Source organism: Schistocerca gregaria, chromosome 8 (genome assembly GCF_023897955.1).
Source record: "Schistocerca gregaria isolate iqSchGreg1 chromosome 8, iqSchGreg1.2, whole genome shotgun sequence".
Taxonomy (NCBI): Eukaryota; Metazoa; Arthropoda; class Insecta; order Orthoptera; family Acrididae; genus Schistocerca; species Schistocerca gregaria.
Genome location: NC_064927.1, coordinates 495,140,135 through 495,167,354, shown reverse-complemented (window position 1 = coordinate 495,167,354; position 27,220 = coordinate 495,140,135). Strand labels below are relative to the sequence as shown.

Genomic DNA, 27,220 nt, shown 5'->3' with positions numbered 1-27,220 from the left:
GTTAATAGATGAACTTACACTGAAATGAAGGATTTAAAATGGATGCTGTTTTCACTGCCACTTCTCTTCTCGTAATGAAAACAGTCGTTTGACATTTTCATATACACGTCGCACAATAAATCTACTGCTATGCAGTATTGCACTTTTACTTTACACTAAAATAACATTATTTTTAACAATAATAATACGCCGGCAAGACATGCGCGTCCGACACAAGTTACAAGAGACAAGAGAAGAAAAAAATGAGTAACTGAGTAACTGTTAATCGAGAATATCTCGTACATCAAAAGAATGTGTAAAAGTGTTCTTCTTCTGTCCGTTTTTCGCGCCGCGATTTTCAAAGTCAATAACTCACTGCATCTCTGACGGCGCTTCGACAATAAACAAGTTACTTCACAGGTCGTTCACCTTTCACATTCTCGCAACATTATTTGCTAACTGTAGCTTTTGCCGAGCGACTGCTCGATTAGTGAATGATTTAAAATGATAAGGAAATCACATAATGTTACAACATGCACACGATCAGCGAGTATGTAAATGATTAAGAGTTGCAATTCTCTGTCACCACAGATCATTAGTACTGTTTGTGTTTAGTGTAGTTACCAGTTCTGATTGGAGCACGAACAGCACCAGATGCTGAGTGACCACTGTGATGGATACAGAGGTGCCACATATTATTGTGAGACATTATCAACAACTGACTTTTTGCCGGCTCGTCGAATTGTGCGATACTGAGACTTGTGGGGTATTCGAATGTGAGAGTGGTGCAATGTTTGACTGCAAATACATTGTAATCCCTTTACATATGTGCCTGCCATCCAACAGACTCCCTGGAACATTGTGTGCCGTACCGCACAACTAGGGAATTGCCAGCCCTTATTTAGGCTTAAGAAGAATCCTGATTTTTGAGACTTTATTTTTATCGATCACGAGTTTTCGGTGTACGATATAATTAACCGTTACCATCAGAGCAAAAATTGCTGCATCTGGAGTGGTGTCGTGATTTGGAAACTTTGACTGCTGATGAATGGTACAGCATTGTTGTCATCAATGAATAGCAGTTCTCTTTTACCGTAGATGACAATCGTCGATGCGTACGGTGGTGACCGGGAAAGCTGTCTCATTCATCTAATGTTTTGGAGAGGCTGTGGGGTTTACTGTAGGGTAGGAGTGGGCAAGCAGTTCTGTGCTGGAGGTTGGCGATGGAGTGGGCCGAGAAGCAACCGGTCAGTCGATAGAACACATTACTAATGAACGCGAACAGACGCTGTTCAGGACATTTAAACAGCAGACTGCAAATGACGGAAGGTGATCCGTGGAGTCGAGCACAGCAATTAAGGCAATTCCTGTGGACGGCGGCAGCAGCTCGGCTACCACAGCACGCCAGTGTACGGTGGTCGCAGTGTCCGAGCGCCCAGGTGCGACACTCGGCCAGTGAATGTCATTTGACGGCCCGGCAGAGCCACTGACAGACATTTGGCGATGACTGACACGCGCAGCACAGCACCGGGCAGTCCAGCTGAGAATACTTGCTGACGGGCTGGTCCCGGTCGTTTAAATCCCGTTTCCAAATGTCGACAGTTGTGGAAGGCCCCCCATTTAAGGCGCACATCAAGAGATCTGGAGCAGTGTCGGTGGTCCGGTGTGGCGTAATCGGTAGTTCGGTCGATCGAGTAGCGGGAGTCCGTGTGGCAATCCCTCACACGAGAAACACTGGCTGCGGAAGCCGTGTCTGCTGGTACTGCTGAACTGGCAGGCCATTGGCCAGAGGACTGCAGCTCAATTTAAGCTGCCAGGCTGCAGTCCCACCTGTCCGTATTCGAGCCATTACAGTGTGACAGAACACGCGAGGGGCCGGCACGGGTGTCAGTTTCATCTCAGTGCCAGTATCCGAGGTGTCGAGGACCAGCTGATGCACAGTCCGCCCCGGGAAAGGTACAGCGGCTCTCTGACATCCTTTCTAAGAGAATCGACTCGTGCGCCCAGGAGAGAGTGGACCGCTACGTGGTCTCGTACTGCCAAGTTCCTCGATACTGTAAACAGTGAAATAATACACACACCCTCTAAACCTGTGGAGTTTCATTTCGTTTCCTCATTTCCTACTGGGTGCTTCACTGTTATTTCCCAGGCTGTGTATAACAGACAGGGATAGTGGACTTTCACGTGGTTTGAACATAATAACACAAGCAGTAGATCAGGCGGTGTTTTAATTTTCATTATAGATTACAGTTTTTAAGATTAGGAAATCATAATATTGAAGTACAGAACAGATTATTTTAAAAACAGCGGAATGGTACGCAAATGTACATCAGTAAATCTTACCTAAACTCTGTACAGTCATTCAAAACAATATTTCAACATTTCACTGACAATCCGTTGCGTGACTATGCACTGGCCACTCGGTACATATAAAAGCAATATTATAAATCATTACTAGGATCATTCATACCATATCTGCTATAAGAACCGATAAAAGTATCGATTGAAAGGTAATGAGAAAAAAATATCGTCATCGGGCTGAAAGTTCTCTATACCAAGAAAAACTGATACTCTTTCCATGCCCCTGCTCTTTTCGTAAATCGAGGATTGATTGTGACCACTCGAACTATTCCTAGAAGCTGTGTCAGAAGTAAGGCCTTCTCGTCGTAATAATGTGAGTTTTTGAGTAGTAAAGTTGTTTCTGACGAAAAATAACACACACTTTTTTCTACAACATAAAAACTGCTTCGAATTATTCGTATCTGCCGTTGATAGGTCGTATTTCTTGTTTTTACTTCATACGTTTTCTTATTATTCAAGTTTCCGTATTTGGTTTCTGTCTCAGAAAATATCTGCAGCATTACTCACACGTACCGAAGTCAGAACGACGTCTTATTTGGTGCTAGAGTTACGCTTCGTGGTGACTGCTTCCACGAACAAAACTTGAAAAGCCTGGTTCGAGAAGTGAAGTATCACGAGGTCTAAATACCTCAATGCAATTAATTTGTATCATCCAAATGACAATGTTCCAATTAAAAATAGTGCATTAAATCGTTCATACAAGTCCATCAGTAAGTTACGAGGCACATTCTTCTTGAAAGACTAAATTCAGATTTGTAATCTATGATTAAGATGTGACCACGCCATGGGGAACGACTTTTGTTACAGACAAAATGTTTCGCAGACACTCCTCGCCTTGTGCGAATGGCCACGCCCTGAGAGGCAGCACTGCATAGGCACTCTGCGGCGCTCGCACGCAATGCGTGTTGCCTATCGCCCAGTCATCTGCTCCGTGTGAAACGCGGTACGATGACCAAAATTCAAGTTCTTGTTTCGCTCCTAAAATATCTTTATTCACTCAGAGAAAGTCACTCTCATGGCTTTCCTGTCGACAACCACTATCAGTTTATTGGAGGTTGGCAGATACTGCACACATGGTTAGTAGAAACCTCGGCGTCCCAGGGTCGGCGAATGCCAAAGGGCTTATAGCATCGCCGTGAGGCCTCAGCGAACATTTTGTCTCTTAACAAAAGTTTTTCTCCGTAACGTGGTGCATAACCCATAGACGCTTGTCACAAAGACTTTGAAACATAATATAAAATATATGTACAGGGTAGTTCCGTGATGATGATGCAAACTTTCACGTATGATGGAGACGGGTTAATGTACCAATCTGAGGTCCGGAAGCGATCGAGTCGAAAGTTAAAAGTGAAAATCGTTCTGAGATCTCTGACAGTGGAATATATATACCAGTACTGTTGTTGCTAAGGTTGCAGGGTAGGTAATCCCGACGAGCGCACAGGTGTAGCACTCCTTCTTCAAATTACAAGTGGCCCATCGGGAGCATCCGACCGCCGTGTCATCCTCAGATGAGGATGCGGATAGGAGGGGCGTGTGGTCAGCACACCACTCTCCCGGTCGTTATGATGGTTTTCTGTGACCGGAGCCGCTACTATTCGGTCGAGTAGCTCCTGAATTGGCATCACAAGGCTGAGTTAAACCCGAAAAATGGGAACAGCGCATGGCTGCTCGGATGGTCACCCATCCAGGTGCCGGCCACGTCCAACAGCGCTTAACTTTGGAGATCTGATGGGAAACGGTGTAACCACTGCGGCCAAGGCCGTTGCCGCATAGGTGTAGAGGTTGCGATAATTACTCAACCCAATGCAGATGGCGTACTGCGTACTGACACGAGCAGTCCTGGTGTACAATGTCTACACTGCAGCAGACTGCAGTCTGTCCCTACACGTTGAAGTACTAACGTCGATCGGGCCTCGCCAGATGAAGCAGGATCCGGTGACCGAACTTGCAGACACGACTTTCGTGTATGGACAAGCGAATGGAAGCAGCAGAGAAACGGTAAGGTTGTACGTGACAAAATATCCATGCTTCTGAGACTGTTTCACGATTAAGTGAAACGGCAGTTGGTACCACACTACAGTGACCGAAGAGGAGGAAGAAGTACACGGACTCGCGACTTAGAAGATGGAGTGCTTGGTTGAGTAGATATGGCACCTGCAATCAGAACTCGAGCATTTGCACGCGAAATGAATTTTTCTTTCAGTACTGTGTGGCGAATATTACGGGAAATGCAGCTGAACCCCTGCCGTTCACAGAAAGTGGACTTTGTATTCCTGCTGACTTCGGACTTGGTCTCACGTTCAGCCGATGGTTCTTGCAGTGTCTTAGTCGAGCCTCACTTTTGACGGAAGAAGCGTGTTCCACCAGAGACAGAGTGATAAATAGTCGTAGTAGTTATGTTTGGGCCGATGGGAACCCACGTGCTACGGTCGTAGCGCGGATTGTGTCTCAACGTGTGGGCAGTCGTAGGCAATGACTGTGCGCTAAGCCCATATTCAGCAGCGTACTCAGTGTTTATCAGAGGTATGCCACTCAGGTTCCTCGAACATACCACACTTGTTATTCGTCATGATGGAACCCCCACCTCACTTTGCACTTTAACACCCGGATCACACTTTCCTCAACAGTGGACAGGCAGAGGAGGTGCTGTTTGGTGTCCAGCAAATTCACGTGATCTGACACCACTCGTTTCCTTTTCGTAGGACCACGTGTAGTCGAGACTGAAGAGGCTCTCCTGGCAATAATTATCGCTGCCTGTGACTCCAAACGACACTTGGGATACTAGGACGTGTACGACTGAACTTGGTGCGACGATGCCATGACTACTCATACGCTGGGGAACGTAATTTTGAACAACTGTTGTAAATTTAGCAGCTTGTGCAACTAGAGCGTGGAAATGGTACTCATGATCAGTGTACCTCAGAGTAAGGATTTTTGGTCTCTCTGACATCAAGTTATGTGCGTCGTTACCAGTCGATCAACAGAGGAAATTGTCAGAAGGTATTGGGGAGAATTCAGCGGGAATTCCGTAGGGATGTTGAGACCCTTACTTTGAATGCTGCAACAGACGGAATTTGTATAGATTTTCCTTATACTTTTCGACTCGGTCGTTTCCTTACCTCAAATTGACATATTTACTCTTCTCCACCATCCTTCAAAGTCTGTGAGATCGTCACGGAATTATCTTGTAAGTACAGGACGAACGAGAACGCAACTGGCAAAATGTCTGAGGTTGATGAGGCATATTTTGTAAATATTTTGGTGTAACTGGAGGCCTCAAATCAAAAATGTTGAAATGTCCGTGAATTCCTAAGGGGCCAAACTGCTGAGGCCATCGGTCCCTAGTCTTACACACTACTTAAACTAACTTATGCTAAAACAACACACACACGCATCCCCGAGGGAGGACTCGAACCTCCGGCGGGAGGGGTGGCGCAGTTCGTTTGTCATCCCAACTACCTAAACTTACGGGAAAATACCTTCACCACAGTCAAAAAGTCTACTATGACAGCACAAAGCAGTAACGCAACAACCTTCAAACAGATGCAAAAGTCGTGCAATGGGAGAACATTTCTGCCACTCTGCCGTTGCTCTCAGTGTACTCAAAACACGAGGTGCGTCTCCATCGGCGAACGTGTCCGTACTGCTGTGCATCACTATAAAGGAACAAATAACTCGTCCAGCGAAAGAAAGAAAAAAAAAAAAAACCAGCGATACTGAATGCAGTCTCGAAGTTGACGAGTAAAGTGGGCTTCACTGCTGTCAACAACAAATACCGTCAGTGAATAGTACAAGTTCTTCCAAATAATACACACAGCGCTTACCGCAGACATTTGTGCATACGTCTTCGGTGCAATACGGACACGAAGATAAATGAGGTCAAGAAATCAAATGAAGCGCGATTGCTATGTAACGAGCCGCCGGAAACAACGTGCCCCTTGCGCCAAAATACTGGAATAATATGGTGGACAATCTCTGAAACCTTGTCGATGTAGTTATGGTTCACCCTGTATAGGGTGTTTCGAAAAGGACTTTACGATTTCAAAAATCCAAATAAATTTATTGAAGGAAGGTATAGAGCTGGGTTCAGTGTTATTCTGTAGGGAAACAAATCAAGCTTCTTTACCTAACACTACAGATGTTGTATGTGGCTTCCGTTGGTTATCCTGCACACGTACCATCGGAAGTCAATTGCTTCCCAATGTCGCTATAGCACTCCATATGCAACTTGCTCAGTGGCGGTGTAAATTGTTGCCCTAAGTTCAGTGAGAGTAGCCGGTACAGGAGGTACAAACACGATATCCCTAATGAATACCCATAAAAAAATCGATTCGTGTCAGGTCTGGGAAGCCTGGGGGCCAAGCAATTGGCGCATCACAGCCAATCCATTGACCTGGAAAGCGGTCACAGAAAATCCCGGGCGTCAGGCAGCTAGTGGGGTAGTACTCCAACTTGCATGAAGTAAACATTCCGTTCTTGATCATCCTCATCGATCTGTTGCACCAAAAATTGTTACAACATCTGCAGGTACACTATCCTGTTGATGGTTCTCTCATGGAAAGAAAAGGGCCATACACTTTGTTCTTGCTCGATGCACAAAAAACGTTCAGTTTATGGCTATCACGAATATGTCTCAATGTTTGATGTGGGTTTTCACTGCCCCAAATCCTACAGTTATGTGTGTTAACGATTTGTCCAAGAAATGTTCATCCTCATGTAATCGATGTAACATAACCGCACAGAAGGTCTTCTGAGCAATCTCATCAGTGTCTTACGATCGTCACCTGTACGATTTCAGATGCAAACAGTTTCTCAACACACGCCAAACGATCATGTGTGGAATTTGCAGTTCGCGAGATGCACGCCGGGTCGATTTTGTACGGCTGTTGACAAAATGTCTCACTCGCTCAACGATAACGCCAGATGTGCTTGGACGATCTGATGATGATTTGCCACGTCTTACCGAGCACCCTGTTTCTACAAAACATTTATGCCACACATAAACTGTACGCCTACTAGGAGAGTCTTTAGCGTACTTGGTACGGAAATTACGCTGAACTGTTGTCGCCGACTCGGATTCTTCAAACAAAAACAAACAGCTAGCACGCTCGGGTCCAGTGAAGGCAGCCATCTTTAAAGCCAACTGCTGCTAGCGCTCCTTACGGTGCGATTCGGCACTAGCGAACCACGCGAGACACAACTTGATGTATTTCCCTGCAAACTGACACTACAAACGCGTCTGTAGGTACTATGAATTAATTTATACTACAGATTTCCAAAGTTGTAAAAGCCCTTTCTGAAACAGCCTCGACACAGAGACTTTTAATTACGCTCCTGCAGCTGGCGTGCGTGCAGAGCCGGCCGGCGCGCCTACCTGCAGCTGGCGCATCTCGCGGCACAGCTCGATGACGCGCTGAGTGCCCAGTGTGTTGAGCGTGACGGCGGCCTTGAGCTTCTCGTTGAAGCGGACGGTGGCGGCCGAGTGGAAGACGACGTTGACGCAGGCGGCGAGGCGCTGGCGGTCGGCCGCGCTCAGCCCCAGCTGCGGCTCCGTCACGTCGCCGCTCACGCTCACCACCTTCTGGAACGCCGACGGGCACTCCTGCCGCACGCGCTCGAACACCTGCCGGCAGACGGCGGCTGTAGCCTACTGGACCTGCCGGTACCGCACGCCGTGCGGACATACTGAGCCCGCCTGTGCCGGCCGTCACGTATTCCAAGTGGCGGACAATTACTCGTCAAAAAGCAGATTTCAGAGCACCCGATGGCTCAACACAGAAGTTTTGCCTCAAGTACAGATAGTGTTGAGGATCAGTGGACAAAGTTCAGAACCATCGTACAATATATGTTAGATGAGTATGTGCCAAGCAAGATCGTAAGACATGGAAAAGAGCCACCGTGGTACAACAACCGAGTTAGAAAACTGCTGCGGAAGCAAAGGGAACTTCACAGCAAACATAAACATAGCCAAAGCCTTGCAGACAAACAAAAATTACGCGAAGCGAAATGTAGTGTGAGGAGGGCTATGCGAGAGGCGTTCAATGAATCTGAAAGTAAAGTTCTATGTACTGACTAGGCAGAAAATCCTAAGAAATTTTGGTCTTATGTCGAACCGGTAGGTGGATCAAAACAAAATGTCCAGACACTCTGTGACCAAAATGGTACTGAAACAGAGGATGACAGACTAAAGGCCGAAATACTAAATGTCTTTTTCCAAAGCTGTTTCACACAGGAAGACCGCACTGTAGTTCCTTCTCTAGATTGTCGCACAGATGACAAAATGGTAGATACCGAAATAGACGACAGAGGGATAGAGAAACAATTAAAATCGCTCAAAACAGGAAACACCGCTGGACCTGATGGGATACCAGTTCGATTTTACACAGATTACGCGAAGGAACTTGCCCCCCTTCTTGCAGCGGTGTACCGTACGTCTCTAGAATAGCGTAGCGTTCCAAAGGATTGGAAAAGGGCACAGGTCATACCCGTTTTCAAGAAGGGACGTGGAACAGATGTGCAGAACTACAGACCTATATCTCTAACGTCGATCAGTTGTAGAATTTTGGAACACGTATTATGTTCGCGTATAATGACTTTTCTGGAGACTAGAAATCTAGTCTGTAGGAATCAGCATGGGTTTCGAAAAAGACGGTCGTGTGTAACTCAGCTCGCGCTATTCATCATCAAGACTCAGAGGGCCATAGACACGGGTTCACAGGTAGATGTCGTGTTTCTCGACTTCCGCAAGGCGTTCGATACAGTTCCCCACAGTCGTTTAATGAACAAAGTAAGAGCATATGGACTATCAGACCAATTGTGTGATTGGATTGAGGAGTTCCTAGATAACGCAGCAAGTCATTCTCAATCGAGAGAAGTCTTCCGAAATAAGAGTGATTTCAGGTGTGCCGCAGGGGAGTGTCGTAGGACCGTTGCTATTCACAATATACATAAATGACCTTGTGGATGACATCGGAAGTTCACTGAGGCTTTTTGCGGATGATGCTGTGGTATATCGAGAGGTTGTAACAATGGAAAATTGTACTTAAATGCAGGAGGATCTGCAGCGAATTGACGCATGGTCCAGGGAATGGCAATTGAATCTCAATGTAGACAAGTGTAATGCGCTGCGAATACATAGAAAGATCCCTTATCATTTAGCTACAAAATAGCAGGTCAGCAACTGGAAGCAGTTAATTCCATAAATTATCTGGGAGTAGGCATTAGGAGTGATTTAAAATGGTATGATCATGTAAAGTTGATCGTCGGTAAAGCAGATGCCAGACTGAGATTCATTGGGAGAATTCTAAGGAAATGCAATCCGAAAACAAAGGAAGTAGGTTACAGTACGCTTGTTCGCCCACTGCTTCAATACTGCTCAGCACTGTGGGATCCGTACCAGATAGGGTTGATAGAACAGATAGAGAATATCCAACGGAGAGCAGCGCGCTTCGTTACAGGATCATTTAGTAATTGCGAAAGCGTTACGGAGATGACAGATACACTCCAGTGGAAGACTCTGCAGGAGAGACGCTCAGTAGCTCGGTATGGGCTTTTGATAAAGTTTCGAGAACATACTTTCACCGAAGAGTCAAGCAGTATATTGCTCCCTCCTACGTATATCTCGCGAAGAGACCATGAGGATGAAATCAGAGGCATACCGACAATCCTTCTTTCCACGAACAATACGAGACTGGAATAGAAGGGAGAACGGATAGAGGTACTCAAGGTACCCTCCTCCACACACCGTCAGGTAGCTTGTGGAGTATGGATGTAGATGCAGATGTAAAATCCAGTACGCTGAATGTGTTGAAGACACTGATATTCGACATCTGGTTAGCCCCGTGATTAAATATCACACAAGTGCAAACAGGGACAGAAAGGAACAATTACAATTATTTTCTCTGTGTATTACTGTTTGTAATGTAATTTGCCGTGACATACTGACCTACACAACAGTCTGAGATCTAGTTTAGGTTGCAAGATGACAGGTAGATAGTGCGTTATTGAGGCCAATAGACGGGACGGGACGTGATGAGAGTAAGTATAATTCTTGTTATGGTAGACACACTCTACGACAAATAAAAGACAGAGAGAGAGAGAGAGAGAGAGAGAGAGAGAGAGAGAGAGAGAGAGAGAAATGAATGCGACGTAGCACGTACGACATATCCAAATGGGACGGGAATCAGTAGACGTGATGTACATATGCAGAAAAAAATATCATTACAATTTGAGACAAAATTGGGTGGTTTATTCAAGAGAATGAGCTTCACAAGTTGAGCAAATAAACAACACGTTGGTCCACCTCTGGCCCTTATGCAAACAGCTACTCGGTTTGGCATTGATTGTGGAGTTGTTGGATTTCCCCCTCAGGCATGGCGTGCCACATTCTGTCCATTTTTCCCGTTAGGTCGTGAAAATCCCAAACTGGTTGGAGGGCCCTGCCCATAATGCTCCAAACTTTCTAAACTTACCAGAGACCCGGTTCACTTGCTGACCGTGGTGACCGAAGCAAGCCGGCAGTCGAAACTCAGGCCGTGTGGGGGCAGACACCTTGCTCAAATGTAGCTCCAGAATGGCTAGCCACGAAGGGCAACAAAATGGGGCGTAGAACACTGTCGACGTACTGCTGTGCTGTAATGTAAGGGTGCCGCGGATTACAGCTGAAGGGGGCGCTGCTACGAAAAGAAATGCTTCGCATCGTTGCTGGTTGTCGGGCCTATGTCGGACGGCAGTCGCGTTGGCATCTCAACGCTGTCTGGGACGCCTTCAGACATGTCCTTGACTTAGAATGTCACTGACTGGAGTAGGATTGTCTCCAGAGATGAGTCCCGTTTTGGACCGAGCCCTGATGACCAGTGGAGACGTGTCTCGGGACTCCCAATACAGCGGTGGGATGCCAACCTCACTTTCCCCTGCCATACAGTCCGGCAAACGGCAGTGGTGAGCCGGGACGCCACTCCACTTCATAGCAGGTCCTGTTTGGTTCACACCCGCAGCACCCTTAGAGCACAGCAGTACCTCGACGATACTCTACGTCCCGCTCTGCTTCCTTCGTCACAAACCATCTCGGGCTTACATTTCAGCAAGATAACGACTGCCCGCACACGACGAGACTTTCTCATGATTCTCCGCGTATTTGCCAAACACTACCGTGCCCAGCAAGATCGCCGGATCTAGTCCCAATTTAGAACGTTTGGAGCAATGAGATCACCAATTTAGTATTAGAGGGCAGTGTGAAGTGTAAAAATCGTAGAGGGAGACCGAGAGATGAATACACTAAGCAGATTCAGAAGGATGTAGGTTGCAGTAGGTACTGGGAGGTGAGTAAGCTTGCACGGGATAGAGTAGCACGGAGCGCTGCATCAGACCAGTCTCTGGACTGAAGACCACAACAACAACAACAACAAAGGCGCTAATTGGACAGACTTTGGCACGATATCCTGCATCGATCGACGCCGAGCTGAAGAACTGATCGCATATCGCTAGAGAGGAGATCCGAGTGCCCCGAGAGCCGGCACGTACCGGGTGCTTGAGCAGTTCGTGGTGGCGCGAGTCGACGTCGAGGCCGCGCTTGGGCCTGATGAGCAGGAAGACGGTGGCGATGTCGGGGCAGCAGCGCAGCAGCTTCTCGACCAGCGCCTTGCCCACGAAGCCGGTGGCGCCCGTCACCAGCACGCACGCGTCGCGGTAGAAGCCCTGCACGGGGCCGCCCGCCTCCAGCGGGTTCTTGTTGCTGCTCTCGCCGTCGTTGTTGTTGTTGTTGTTGCTGCTGGTGAGCGGGCTGGCGTCGCCGGCGCCGGCGCTGCCAGAGCTGCAGCTGCTGGGCCCCATGGCGGGGGCGGCGCTGGGGGCGGAGGCGCTGGCGGCGGCGGAGTCCTCGGGGGCGGCCTCAGCGGCTACGTGGCCACATAGGGGCGGCGCACCTGCAACACGGTCGGAGGCGGCGGCTCAGCGTATCCGAGCTCCAACTGGCATCGAGCGCTACTCGACACCTGACTAGGCCCGAGTGCGAACTGTGGCGTGCCTACTGTAAGACCTTCGGTGCACACACCATCAGATTATTTGACTGGTCCCTCTAGCGAAGTAGGCGAGTGTCAGCAATAGGTCTCGTGGTCTTATCGTGTCGTGTTTATTTTCTGCCGTTAGGTCAGACGATAGAAATGCCACTTGCACGCTTAGAGTAGCAGATTGACGGTGACCAACTTTAAATAGAACTTGACTAATTTTCACACACATTTATTAAAATAATAAAAAGCCTAAAAAGTACTTCACTTGGTCCTGGATGCCATTTACAATTGACAATCGGAAGTTCCTTTGGTATTGGTACGTTAATCTTATTCTCACATATATCTCTGATACTTGAAAAAGGGTCTATACATTTATCTTCATGGCTATGTACAGGAATATGATAATCTTACTAGGCGCAGACTGAAACTTGACTACAGACTGATACACACAAATGCAGACTAATTCAGACTCACTAATCGGAGGTCAGTACACTCGTTATAATACCTCGCGCGTTCAGGTATCACTGCGCGAGTGTGATCCACGAGGAGAAAAGGTTCTACGTTGCAGCAATCTCATTGGCTGCGTGACATATTAATACGCGGATCGGCGGAAGCAGAATTTGGTCCGTCTCTAAGACAGCGCCATCTCGTAGTGTGGAGACGGACGAGCGCTGCTGTGCTAGCGGGGCGCGCTCTAGTGGGAAAGTTGTGTACGCGCTGACTACGCGGAACTATGTACACAATACGAACGATACGCGAAAAAGTACGAACTATGTACGACGAGCTACAGGTCTGCTCAAAATTGGGCCATTTCGCGAAACACAGAAGGAAATATAATAAATCATACAACTGTAAAAACTCTGCAGTATTTCAAAAAATCTGCAATAAGAATTCTCATGCAGTATGTGACCCAAAGTAAACGGACACCTATAGTAATATGATGTGTATCCATCTCTCGCCTTTATGACGGCTTGTCACACTTTCAATGAGGCGTCCGAATGTCACTGGAGCCCATTTTCCCCAAGAGTCGAAATCGGAGATGGTAGTGATATTGGACGCTGCATTCTGGACCTAAGTCGACTTCCTGACTCATCTTACAGGTGTTGCATTGGGTTGAGTTTGGGACTCTGGGTAGGCCAGTCCATTTCAGGAACGTTATTGCTAAGGAACGAGTGCGTCACACGGTGCACTGTAATGCCGATACAAATAACCATCGTCTCCGAGCTGTTCCTCTAGTGTAAGGGCTACACAGCGCTGTAAAGTGTGTTCGTATCTTTCTGGATGTAGAGTTTGCGTAAGCACGATAAGGGGACCGCACCCTAACCAACAACAGCACTCCCCATATCGTAACACAACCTCCTCCCAACTTGACTGCTGGCACTACGTATGACGACAGGTGACGTCCTCCAGCATTCGCTAAGCCCAAGTCCTTCCAGTGGACTGTCACAGAGTAGAGCGTGGTTCATAACATCAAATCACCATTTTCCAGTCCACCACTGTCCAGCCTGCTTTTATAATGTCAGGTACGCATCTCGCGAGGTCTGGCGCTCAGTTCCGCAATACGAAGGGGTGTTCGGGACCCGTTGACAGCGAATATATAAACATCCGAATTGAATCGCTACCAGTAAACGATCTACGTGTTCTTTAGTAAATAAAGACTGTAAACAAAAGAGTGGCAAAAGGAAAGAAACACAAAATAAGAACAGGTTTCGCTTGGTAAGAGCGAGGACAATAGTTTCGTGACAGATTTGCAGCTCCACCCCCGCCCCCTACCGGCTACGGTGTGACCGAGAACCCCAGTCGCAGCACTTGCGGCGAGTTACATCGCCTCGTTTTTTAAATTTCTTTATTTATTTATTGTTCCGTGGGACCAAATTAAGGAGAATTCTCCTTGGTCATGGAACGAGTCAACACATGAAATTATAACACGATAGTAGAAGCAGATAAAATTAAATATAAGAAACATATTCAGACGACAATTCGTAAGTTTAAATAAAGAAAATCAACAGTGTGACACTGGAATTCGCTTAATTTTTCAGCTCTTCCAGGAGCTCCTCGACAGAATAGAAGGAGTGAGCCATGAGGAAACTCTTCATTTTAGACTTAAAAGTGTTTGTGCTACTGCTAAGATTTTTTAGTTCTTGTGGTAGATTATTGAACATGGATACAGCAGAATACTGCACTCCTTTCTGCACAACAGTCAAGGAAGTGATTCCACATGCAGATTTGATTTATGCCTAGTATTAACTGAGTGAAAACTGCTAACTCTTGGGAATAGGCTAATATTGCAAACAACAAACGACATTAGAGAAAATATATACTGTGAGGGCAATGTCAGAATTCCCAGACTATTGAATAGGAGTCGACAAGAGGTTCTCAAACTTACACCACATATAGCTCGAACAGCCCGTTTTTGATCCAAAAATACCCTTTATGAATCAGAAGAATTACCCCAAAAAATAATACCATATGACATACGCGTATGAAAATGTGCGAAGTAGACTACTTTTCATGTTTCAGATACTGTTCTAATGGTAAATAAAGCAGCATTTAGTTCCTGAACAAGATCCTAGACATGGGCTTTCCACAACAGCTTACTATCTATCCGAACGCCTAGGAACTTGAACTGTTCCGTCTCGCTTATAATTTGCCCATTCTGTCTGATCAAAATATCGGTTCTTGTTGAATTGCGAGTTAGAAACTGTAATAACTGAAGAGTCTTACTGTGATTTAGCACCAAATTATTTTCCACTAGCTACGAACTTATCTCATGAACTGCATTTTTGATACTGTTCCAATACTACACACAAGATCCTTCACTACCAAGTCATCACCAAATAAATATTTTTGAATCACCGGTAATACTAGAAGGCATATCATTTATATAAATAAGAAACAGCAGTGGCCCCAGCACCGACGTCACATTTTCAACATTTGTTATCCACTTTTCGGGTATTCCCTGATATTTGTGGCACCGTGTATGTCATATTAAATTACGTTTCTCTGCATGATCTACGTCGCTTCTTGATTTTTTGCATTTTACGAAGAATAACGGTGTACTAGGACTTTTTTTAAAGTGCACAATAATGGCGTGCAGTTGTCTTGAAATGACGTTGTGCCGTAATACCGAAGTACAGCAGAGCGTCGATTATCAGAACGTCGGTCAACCGGACGACCGCTTACCCGAACTGTGTACTCGCCCGCACCTGTTACTCCCCACCATCCCCCTCACTCCCAAACCAAGTTTCCCAAAATGACGAACAGAATGACATGTCCTAAATTCTCGGTATGCTAGAAAAATAGATTGCCACGAATGTGATGAAGAAGACGTTCATGAATGGATGAATATCGATGATGCAGATCCAGGACGCCAAATCATGCAGGACAGCGAGACTGTAAACGTTGTCACTGATAAAGATGACGCCGCCAGCATCTCATCAATCAGTGCTCCAGAAAGTGAAGATGAAAGTATACCAACAGCTTCTGAGGCGTTCACTTGTTTAGATACAGCCTTGCGATGGTCTGAAGCCCGAGATGAAAGTGACCAGTTTCAGATATCTGTAATGAAAAAAGTACGTGACTTGGCTGCTCGTAAGCGTGTAGGCTTGCTTAGACAGACCAAAATAAAGGATATTTTTAAACGTTAATTTTGTATACTGTGTGTATTGTTCATGCAAAATGCGTATGTAATATGTATATATTTTTGTTTAATAAACTACGGCACATACTAAAGGTGGCAGGGGTAAAATACAGGGAGCGAAAGGCTATTTACAATTTGTACAGAAACCAGATGGCAGTTATAAGGGTCGAGGGACATGAAAGGGAAGCAGTGGTTGGGAAGGGAGTAAGACAGGGTTGTAGCCTCTCCCCGATGCTATTCAATCTGTATATTGAGCAAGCAGTAAAGGAAACAAAAGAAAAATTCGGAGTAGGTATTAAAACCCATGGAGAAGAAATAAAAACTTTGAGGTTTGCCGATGACATTGTAATTCTGTCAGAGACAACAAAGGACTTGGAAGAACAGTTGAACGGAATGGACAGTGTCTTGAAAGGAGGATATAAGATGAACATCAACAAAAGCAAAACAAGGATAATGGAATGTAGACGAATTACGTCGGGTGATGCTGAGGGAATTAGATTAGGAAATGAGACACTTAAAGAAGTAAAGGAGTTTTGCTATTTGGGGAGCAAAATAAATAACGATGCTCGAAGTAGAGAGGATATAAAATGTAGACTGGCAATGGAAAGGAAAGCGTTTCTGAAGACGATAAATTTGTTAACATCGAGTATAGATTTAAGTGTCAGGAAGTCATTTCTGAAAGTATTTGTATGGAGTGTAGCCATGTATGGAAGTGAAACATGGACGATAAATAGTTTGGACAAGAAGAGCATAGAAGCTTTCGAAATGTGGTGCTACAGAAGAATGCTGAAGATTAGATGGGTAAATCACATAACTAATGAGGAGGTATTGAATAGGATTGGGGAGAAGAAAATTTTGTGGCACGACTTGACTAGAAGAAGGGATCGGTTGGTAGGACATGTCCTGAGGCATCAAGGGATCACAAATTTAGCATTGGAGGGCAGCGTGGAGGGTAAAAATCGTAGAGGGAGACCAAGAGATGCATACACTTAAGCAGATTCAGAAGGATGTAGGTTGCAGTAGGTACTGGGAGATGAAGGAGCTTGCACAGGATTGATTAGCATGGAGAGCTGCATCAATCCAGTCTCAGGACTGAAGGCCACAACAACAACGACAAACAGGGCACAATATGGCTTGCCGCTGTCTTGAAATGACATTCTGTCGTATTATTGAAGTTGTGATATGAGAACAACATTAGACGACGAAATCAATACGGCATCTGCGAAGTTGCCGCCTGCCGCGGCCGCCCCGAGTGCCACGTCACTGTGACGTCACTCGCGAGTGATGCGGGCCTGTGGTACGGGGCGCGCTGTTGCCGTTCAGCAGGCAGCGGCAGCGGCACGTGGTGTTCCCAGCCGCTGAGTCACGCGGCCTGCGCTCTGCACACAGGGGGCCGGCCGCTGGCGCTCGCCTCCCGCTGCCGAGTCGATACGTACTGCGGACTGCGGGCACGGCGCGCCCTAACCCCAGGCCGGCGAAGGGAAGGGAAAAGGGCGGCGTGCGGGCGCCGGAATTCCAATTTCTGCCGCCCCCTCGTCTCGCATCTCGTGCCGCACCGGCACCGACTCACTTGCTCTTCCCTAATGCACAGCTACTGGCTGTGTGTGTATGTGCGGCCCCTTTGTCAGAGTCATAAATTTTGCTCAACAATATTACTCGATAAGGGTAGGTAAAAACTCCCTTTGCTCGCGTCTTTCTCCGCTGCAGTCAAAGACAGGGGCTATTCGGAAAGTATGGTCCGATCCCACGCGAAATGTAAACTACAGTGAGAATCAAACGTGTTCTATTCGCAACCGTTTGCTACACCTTCCAGCTACTTCTCTTTTTTTTGTCATCAGTCTACTGACTGGTTTGATGCGGCCCGCCACGAATTCCTTTCCTGTGCTAACCTCTTCATCTAAGAGTTGCACTTGCAACCTACGTCCTCAATTATTTGCTTGACGTATTCCAATCTCTGTCTTCCTCTACAGTTTTTGCCCTCTACAGCTCCCTCTAGTACCATGGAAGTCATTCCCTCATGTCTTAGCAGATGTCCTATCATCCTGTCCCTTCTCCTTATCAGTGTTTTCCACATATTACTTTCCTCTCCGATTCTGCGTAGTACCTCCTCATTCCTTACCTTTTCAGTCCACCAAATTTTCAACATTCGTCTATAGCACCACATCTCAAATGCTTCGGTTCTCTTCTGTTCTGGTTTTCTCACAGTCCATGTTTCACTACCATACAATGCTGTACTCCAGACGTACATCCTCAGAAATTTCTTCCTCAAATTAAGGCCGGTATTTGATATTAGTAGACTTCTCTTGGCCAGAAATGACTTTTTTGCCATAGCTAGTCTGCTTGTGATGTCTTCCTTGCTCGGTCCGTCATTGGTTATTTTACTGCCTAGGTAGCAGAATACCATAACTTCATTGACTTCGTGACCATCAATCCTGATGTTAAGTTTCTCGCTGTTCTCATTTCTACTACTTCTCATTACCTTCGTCTTTCTCCGATTTACTCTCAAACCATACTGTGCACTCATTAGACTGTTCATTCCGTTCAGCAGATCATTTAATTCTTCTTCACTTTCACTCAGGATAGCAATGTCATCAGCGAATCGTATCATTGATATCCTTTCACCTTGTTATTTTAATTCCACTCCTGAACCTTTCTTTTATTTCCATCATTGCTTCCTCGATGTACAGATTGAAGAGTAGGGGCGAAAGGCTACAGCCTTGTCTTACACCCTTCTTAATACGAGCACTTCGTTCTTGATCGTCCACTCTTATTATTCCCTCTTGGTTGTTGTACATATTGTATATTACCCGTCTCTCCCTATAGCTTACCCCTACTTTTTTCAGTATCTCGAACAACTTGCACCATTTTACGTACGTAAAAAGAAAAAAAAAGTCTGCAGCCGTCGTCGTTATGCCGCATTCAGCTTGGGTGACTCAATACACCGTCTTCCGTATTCTACGGAAGCCAGTTTGTAGACGTAGGCCACTCATGAATCGTGTATACGATTCGAGTTCAGCCCCACACCGTCAGCTACGGGCGGAAGATAGTGTACACATTCACTGCAACTTGTTGCAAATAATAAAATAACATCAAAAGCACTCCTCCAGGTGTGCCGGCCGATGTGCCCGACCGGTTCTACGCGCTTCAGTCTGGAACCACGCAACCGCTACGGTCGCAGGTTCCAATCCTGCCTAGGGCATGGATGTGTGTGATGTCCTTAGGTTAGATAGGTTTAAGTAGTTCTAAGTTCTAGGGGACTGATGGCCTCAGATGTTAAGTCCCAAAGTGCTCAGAGCCAAGTACTATCGCTTTCTCAAAGTTCATTCCGACAGATATTGTTCTGGTTCAAACACGTATAACTTTGCAACAAAGTCCTTCTCGTCATTTTTTCCGTTTCTCCCCGTTCCTAAGTTGTTTCAAAATTCATGAAGACACGTTCCATCTTTGTAACTAAATGAAAGCAACTAAATGAAAGCCAGTTTGTTTTTTGCCATACGCGGTTCGCTTACATTATTACATAATGCTTCATTATATAGGCCACTCGAGATGCTTCATAAATAAAAGAAGCGAAAAACGTATGGCAGAAAACAAACTGTCTTTCATTTAGTTGCAAAGACGGAACGTGCTTCCACAAGTAAAGCGTTTCTGTCTTCTTAACTTTATTCAAGAAGACATTATTCAGATTCAAACAGAGTTAACTTATGAAGTGTTCCAGTTTTCCCAAGTTTCACGCGAAAAGGTAGTATTCAGTTTCAAACAGATTTCACTTGGCAATCCAGAGTGTCTACAGCGTTTTCAAGAAGATGTTAATACTTTCAGGTGGAGTGTCCAACGGTTATTAAGGACTACATCCTGTCTTAACCTGTGTGAACTGCATTGCCACAAACTGTGAAGATGTTGAAGGATGCTAAGCAGGCAGAATGTTATACATTAAACTAGAGGCCATGGCTCTGTGTGTCACGGTGTCTCCAGTTCTCGATTCCCTTACTGTTAAATTACAACTGAGAATAAACCACGGTTCAGACATGCTGAAGTGTTTGTTTATATAGCTTGTTAGATATTGTGACAAGGCAGAGATAGATTGCAGTCCAGTCTGAAAACCGTATTAGGTGATGATACAAAAGAAAAGAAAATTACTAAGGTAATTAAAACGGTATTCCACAGTTCTAACGACGAACACAGTGCTAACGACGAAGACAGTGTGTAGCATTTTTTTGCAGACATCACGGTCGCCATTGACTGTGAAAGTTACTGGTTTGCACTACTGCAGTTTCGTCATTAAGGACATTATCACGCCATATAGTGCAAAAAACTGTGCTTCAGCACACGGCAAACTCTGAAAAATCTTCTGATACGTACACAAGTCACCATCGTATCTGAGCCTTTTAGCAATGTTGCAGTCTTTAACATAAATCCCGACAAACTACTGTTCTTGTAGAGATACGACGATGACATGAGTACACGTAAAGATATTTTTAAAGCTTAGACTGACCGAGGTGGCCAGGTGGTTAGCTCACTGGACTTGCATTCGGGCGGACGACGGTTCAAACACGCCCCACGTCGGCCATTTGAACTATTTTTGTTCCAGGTGTTCCATTTTACTACGTAAGGGAACAGCTGAAGTCCCGCAGACCGCCAACCACACGAATGGGCGTACACAAACTTCTCTATATAGTCGCCGCTTCGACTTAAAGCATTTGTCGTAGCGCTGTACCAACGTTCCAATACTTTCATCACAGAAGGCAGCCGCCACTTCTCTACGCTGGTCTGGAGGTCGCTGTCCAGGCCGAAATGCTGTCTTCATAACAAGCATTTTATGTGGGCACTGATAAACATCAGAGGTAGCCAAGTCCTGCCCGCATCAAACATTTCCCATCCAAAATGCTGCAGGGATCCCCCACTTGCCCTGCAGTGTGCGGCTGGGGACTGTCATGAAGAAGGAAATGCGTGACAGGTACGTTATGCGGGGTTGCGTGAAATCAGGTGCAACCGCGCAAGCACCTATACTTGGTAGGGCAAACTACTATTCTAGGCATCTTTACGTGCTCCGTGCGTTCTAGGTGCTTCAGTCTGGAACCGCGTGACCGCTCCGGTCGCAGGTTCGAATCCTGCCTCGGGCATGGATGTGTGTGATGTTCTTAGGTTAGTGAGGTTTAAGTAGTTCTAAGTTCTAGGGGACTGATGACCACAGATGTTAAGTCCCATAGTGCTCAGAGCCATTTACGTGCTCACTGTGTGCTCCTATATATTCGAGGGCTACTCGCAAAGTAAGGTCCGATCGATCGCGAAATGGATACCTCTGTGAAAATCAAAAATGTTTTATTTACAACACATAGTTACACCTTCCAGCTACTTCTCTACATAGCAGCCGCTCCGACGTAAGACATCTGTGGTAGCGTTGTACCAAGTTTCCAACACCCTCGTCATAGAAAACAGCCACCTGTGTTTTGTCTCAATTCTCTGATCCGGTCTGCAGTTCATTGGCTGTGCCAAAATATTGTCTTCATAGTCAGCGGTTTATGTGAGGCGAGATGATACTCAGAGGAAGCCAATTACTCACTGCATTGTGGGTCCTCAAACACTTCCCATCGAAAATGCTGCAGAAGCATCGTCATTGCCGCTGCAGAGTGCGGCCAAGAATTGTCATGAAGAAGGAAACGCAGGACAGATATGTCATGTGCGGTGGCATGAAGTCAGGCGAAACCACTCAGCGGACCCATACTTGGCGGAAAACACTGTTGTTCTGGGCAGCTTTACGAGCTTTGTGTTCAGAACTGAAAAGGGCGACGCGACACGATCTACAGGAATACTAGAGACACTGCCAAACACACCTGTGCAAAGCTTCATCGGATTTTCACTCTCATTCCTATTTCGCGACCTGTCGGGCATTACTTTGCGAGTATTTCAGTAAATTCGTCTGCTACAATGGCGGACCAACAGTCATGGCAATGTGAAGTCAGTGCCAGCTCGTAACCACAGATAACGCATCCATCTCGCAAACCGCACGTCTGCAGAGCCACGATTAGTTAACCATTTTTGCTGCTTCTCTCGTTTACTTCCACCTGTGCCAGCATTCGCTATTAATTACGATACATACTACACGTCATTGCAAGGTTTCTTCGCGTATTTCAAAGATCAAATCTTGTAGGGTGATGAGGCGAGTGTTGGCGTCGTCTAGTCGCGACGTTTCAATCCGCTTCGTAGCCTGAAGATGATGGGTACGAAACTCATTGAAACGGTGTGACAAGACAACGCCATCACTTGCCTACATTGCCGGTACACCGTGTTTATCTACACTAAGCAACTAAGCAAGGCAGCTTACGGTATACAGAACGATGTGGCACAATGGTCACCCCAGTGGACTCGGTGTCGGGAGGTCGACGGTTCTTATCCACGTCCGCTCCAGGCAAAAGACGCGATGTCCCTTTCAAACGGAAGACTTCCTTCCCCACCCTGCATTAATCTGAAATTGCGCTGCGTCTCTAATGACCTCGATGTCGACGGTACCTTACACCCTAAACTTCCTTCTGTCATTTTTATACTACGATGCATGTCGGGCGATGCCTCGGTTACCAGGCTCATTTGCCCACTTTTCCTGTTCCATTCGCGAAATGCACAAGGAAAGGGCGAATATCGGTAAACTTCCCGCATGACCTATAACTTTTCTGAATTTTGACGTCGTCATTATCAGTCCGCGAGACATGTAAACGAGGAAGTATTGTATCGCTTGACCCTACTTGCAGCGCATGCTCTAGGAATTTTAACAGGAAACACGTCCGTGTTGCATAACGTCTCTCGGGTGGCACTTGGAACTTGCCAAGAACAGCAATAGCTGAAACGTCGCTTGATCAACTTCGTGAGTGCGGTGCTGAATTTGAACGATGATTTCACAGGCAGATAAATTTGCGTAACTTGTAACTTTAACACGAACGGTTCTACAGGTACGACTCGCAATACGTCTGATGTCGATACAGTTGTCAGTGCAGCAAATGGTACGTGTTTCTAAATGCACATTATACATGGCTGTAACACCTATAAATGCAGATAGTTCTATAGGCGACCGAGCACAGTGTACTGAACAACATTACATCAGTATTTACGTCATTTGCAGACTAATAATTACAGCTACTACAAATCGTATGTTTTAAGGTTTTGATAGTACTTCCAAGTACATGTGACAAGAGGAAGCCATTAAGGGAGGGGGGGCGTTCATGAAATTGACCGAAAAATGAGAATTTTTAATTTATTACTAAAACTCCTGAACAATAAGTTATTAAATGTGTGACGAGACCTTCCTACCACAACGACTTTTCTAACCAACTTTTCAATCCATTTCGAGGAACAACGATTCCGTACTTCAATTTCAAGCAAACTTGCACGGATGCATATAGAAGGTGCTGACATGTACTCTTTGGTTTTACAGACCATCCATGACTTTGTTCGTTATCTCAAAAACAATAACAAACCAGCTGTTTTGATTATAAAGAAGCAATCCTTTTCTTCCTTGTGCTACTTACGGAGATTTACACAAATGTTCGAATGTTTCAACATTCAATAATGCCAAAATCTACCCAGAGTAAGTTACATGAAAAGTGCAGTGTTGGCTACGTATTTCCACACGGTGTCAACAGAGGAACATCCCATTCGTCATTTGTGCCACATTATCCGTTGTAAATATCTACAGGCTCAGAGGGATTACAACCCCTACATTCACAAGGAGAGGCTTCCAAACTGTATCCCGGATCAATTAAACAAAAACAGTCTTAATGGCGTTCATTATTATAGTACGGCCAACCGGTTTGAACCCGACGTAGGGGTCATCTTCCTGCCTTTATGTAGACAGGAGTGACGCCAGCAGCAGTCGAGCAATGGCGTAGACGCCCAGAAGATGACCCCTACGCCGGGTTCAAACCGCTTGGCGGTAGAATAATAAAAAATGCGATTAAGACTGTTTTTGAATAATTGATTAATCATACTAATCGCTGCTTCATCTCCACAACCAAGTTGTACAAAAATCGATGTATCCTGGATGTTGTAAAGCCTACTTAAAGGGTTCTGACCGATCCTGAACTTCTAAAAAAAGTGTGCTCATGCGAAAACCGACAATCCAAATGAGTCTATAAATTCACTCATATGGAAACCATTCCCCAAAAACCAGAATTGCAACTTATAATGCACTTCTCACATTCAATGGTGGGAACGTAGGGAGGATGACGGTATTAGTGAGAATGGGCTTAAGAGAGGAAATTTCACTGAAGACATCTTGAGAAAAGCACCTCTCTGCAGCTGAAAAGTCAGCCAAGACCTTTTAAAGGGAAGAAGACACAAAATAAGAAAGCAGGAGAGAAGCCTTGAAGGGAAAGAGGACCTTGAGTATAAATCTGGGTACCTCTGAAGAGATAATCTGAGAAGAAACGTTGGGCTGAACTTTAAATCGCATTCCCTGAGACTTGTGTGTTGTGTTGTGTTGTGTAGGTACTTCAATTTCTCTGAACCTATGACAGCTATAATTAAGAAATCTTGTATACTAATTTCTAAAAACCCAATAAATGTTGTCTCAAGAGTAAATTTTTGTAAGTATAAGTGAAATCTGACATACAGGCCACAGTGCTTGGAATTTTGCATGAATTTTATACCATACTAACATAATTCTAATTAAAAATTATTAAAGTTCTCCTATTCGATAAATTCAAAAACTCATGAGGTAAGCTTACTATAGCCAAAGAAATTAAACGGAGAAAATTTTGTAGAAATCTGTCAAATAGTTTCTGGGAAAAAGGTACATATATTATTTTTTGAAAACAAATTTTTTCAATCCCATACAAAATTGTGAAACACGCGCACACACACAATTTACAATTTTGAAGATTATATATATATATATATATATATATATATATATATATATATATATATATATATATATATATATATATATATATATATAATCTAAGGAACTGAACAGTAGATGTGCTAATGTCATGTGAAACATGGTACAAAATTTAATTCTTTTTTTCTTTAAAATTGTGAACTGGTAAATGTTTGAAACAGTGTGTATTTTACATGTCGTCCCCCCTTAATTGAAGACGATGTAGTGAATATTTACTTCATTTGCGAACTAATAATTATAGCTATTACAAGTCTGAGTCTATGTTTTTAGGTTTAGTAGTACCTGGAAGTACACGTGGTTAGAGGAAGCCAATAATGTTCATATTCCCCAGAGCGTCGGGTCAGGTGTTGCAGTGTGGAAGCGTGGACGAAAACGGTTAGTCTATACTGATAGGCGTAGTCCTCTTAGTGGTGCAGAAAACATCAGGTCGTAAAGTTTGTGACGTGTTTGTGGGAAGACTGTTCGACGTAGAGAAAAAACAGGCAACACACCGACGTGTGTACATATTAAGGTACCACGAACAAAAATAGCTGCACTTATATCTTGTATGTAACAACTAACTCATTCACGATGGATTGTTACTCATCACATGTTTTTTCTCTCTGGTTGAGGTTACCAACATAATCTTACATGCTTTGGTTGCATTTTGTTGTTTCATTGGCCTCCCGGAATTACTGAGTGGTCGGAAACAGAACATCAATATCTGTATTGCCACGTGGATGACGGGATTTCCACACAAGTGCATAAATACAGACACGTTATTTACAACGAGTGCTCAAACGACATGAGAAGGGACTGGAGGCCGAATGCGTCTTGCAGCAATTATCATCCCACGTTCAAAGTCGGTTAACCCGCAACGACCTTAGATGTTCTCCAGACATCTGTTTGTAACAGACTACTCAGTCTTTTTTTATGGGGGAGGTGAATAACATTTCTTTGCGAAAACGGGACGATAGACCGAGAAAGACTGTTAACTATGGTGTGCGTTGTACCCACACAAACCTTAAACTGAAGATGGTTGACTGAATGACTGGCGTGCATTTTCCTTGTGTTTCCGTTTGTTTACTGTCGACTCCAGCAAGTGGACGCGTTACATTATCCCGGGCCCCTGAACTGTGTGTCACTACATGAGACTAAAAGGCACTTTCCTGTTATGTTTTCTATGACGCCCTGTTCACGTAGATGGCCGCGTTTTAAAACATGTCTTCAGGAGAAGAAGTGGAGTGCCGAAGTAAAAAAAATTCTGTGTGCGCAGTTCTGGTCCGAGCCGTAGATTTTTAGTGATCGGCGGGATTCAATCATGACAAATGTTTCGTATTAAAATGTAATTTAATTATCATTCTCAGTAATGCAACAGTCACACAGAATACTATGATGATAATGAGTAGATAAATGACAAGTTTTGGACAGTGGATGGCCGTTCTACGTCCAGATGGGAGAGCTACGTAATCCCTTTACCCCGTTTTTTTCCCCACGCTGCCCTGGCTCTCGCATTCGCTCGCCTTTTTTTGATTCTTTTCGACGCGAACTTCCCTCTCACTAGCGTCTGCTACAATTCCGAACATATTTTTGAGTTGTATCAGACATCCTTCATTACTTTGTAATTTTCAATTTAACCCTGTAGCGTACTGAATTTCGGGATTACATTTATATAGGTAACATACTCACGTGATTAACGTTGCAAAATCACAGGTTAATGTAAGCGCAAGATAAACCAATGCAAATGTGAAATGCTGGTACATTAATAACCAGTGTAACCGCTAGAATTTGAACGCAAGCACTGCAGTCGTGCAAGCATTGAGTTGTACAGGTGTCGGATGTCAGTTTGTGGGATGGAGTTCCATGCCTGTTGCATTCGGTCGGTCAATACAGAGACGGTTAATGCTAGTTGTGGATGACGCTGCGGTTGTCGCCCCGTAAGTGCTCGATTGGAGGCAGATACGATGATCGAGCACGCCATGGCAACATGTCGACACACTGTTCGGAATGATGGGTTCAGCACCTGTAAGTGGTCGAGCGTTATCCTGTTGGAAAACACACCGTGGAATGCTGTTCACGAATGACAGCACAACATGTCTAATCACGAGAGTGACGTACAATTATGCAGTCAGAATGCGCGGGATAACCAAGAGAGAGCTCCTGCTGCTATACAAAATCGTACCCCAGACCGCAACTCCAACGCGTCTGGCAGGCAGAGAGTTTCGTGCCAACCGCTGCTCAAGCTGCTGCTGCAGATGCGGTGAGATGCGCCACAGCTACACGACGTACACGATGGCCTTCCCTCCCGGTAGAGCCACATGGGCATCCGGAGAGCGGTCTTCTTGCTACGGTACATTATAGCGA

At 45.2% G+C, this 27,220-nt stretch overlaps 1 protein-coding gene across 8 annotated transcripts in view; it reads right to left on the bottom strand.

Annotated features, from left to right (window-relative positions):
- Positions 1–27,220, bottom strand: part of LOC126285457 (putative fatty acyl-CoA reductase CG5065) — a 375,357-nt gene that overhangs the window by 30,203 nt on the left and 317,934 nt on the right. For all 8 annotated transcript variants that reach the window (XM_049984862.1, XM_049984865.1, XM_049984866.1 and 5 more), the window contains 2 exons: positions 11,863–12,263; positions 7,715–7,963 (listed from right to left, as the gene is read on the bottom strand). In XM_049984862.1, coding sequence (XP_049840819.1) covers positions 7,715–7,963; positions 11,863–12,171 — 558 coding nt within the window. In that variant the 5' untranslated portion in view covers positions 12,172–12,263. The remainder of the gene's footprint in view (positions 1–7,714; positions 7,964–11,862; positions 12,264–27,220) is intronic.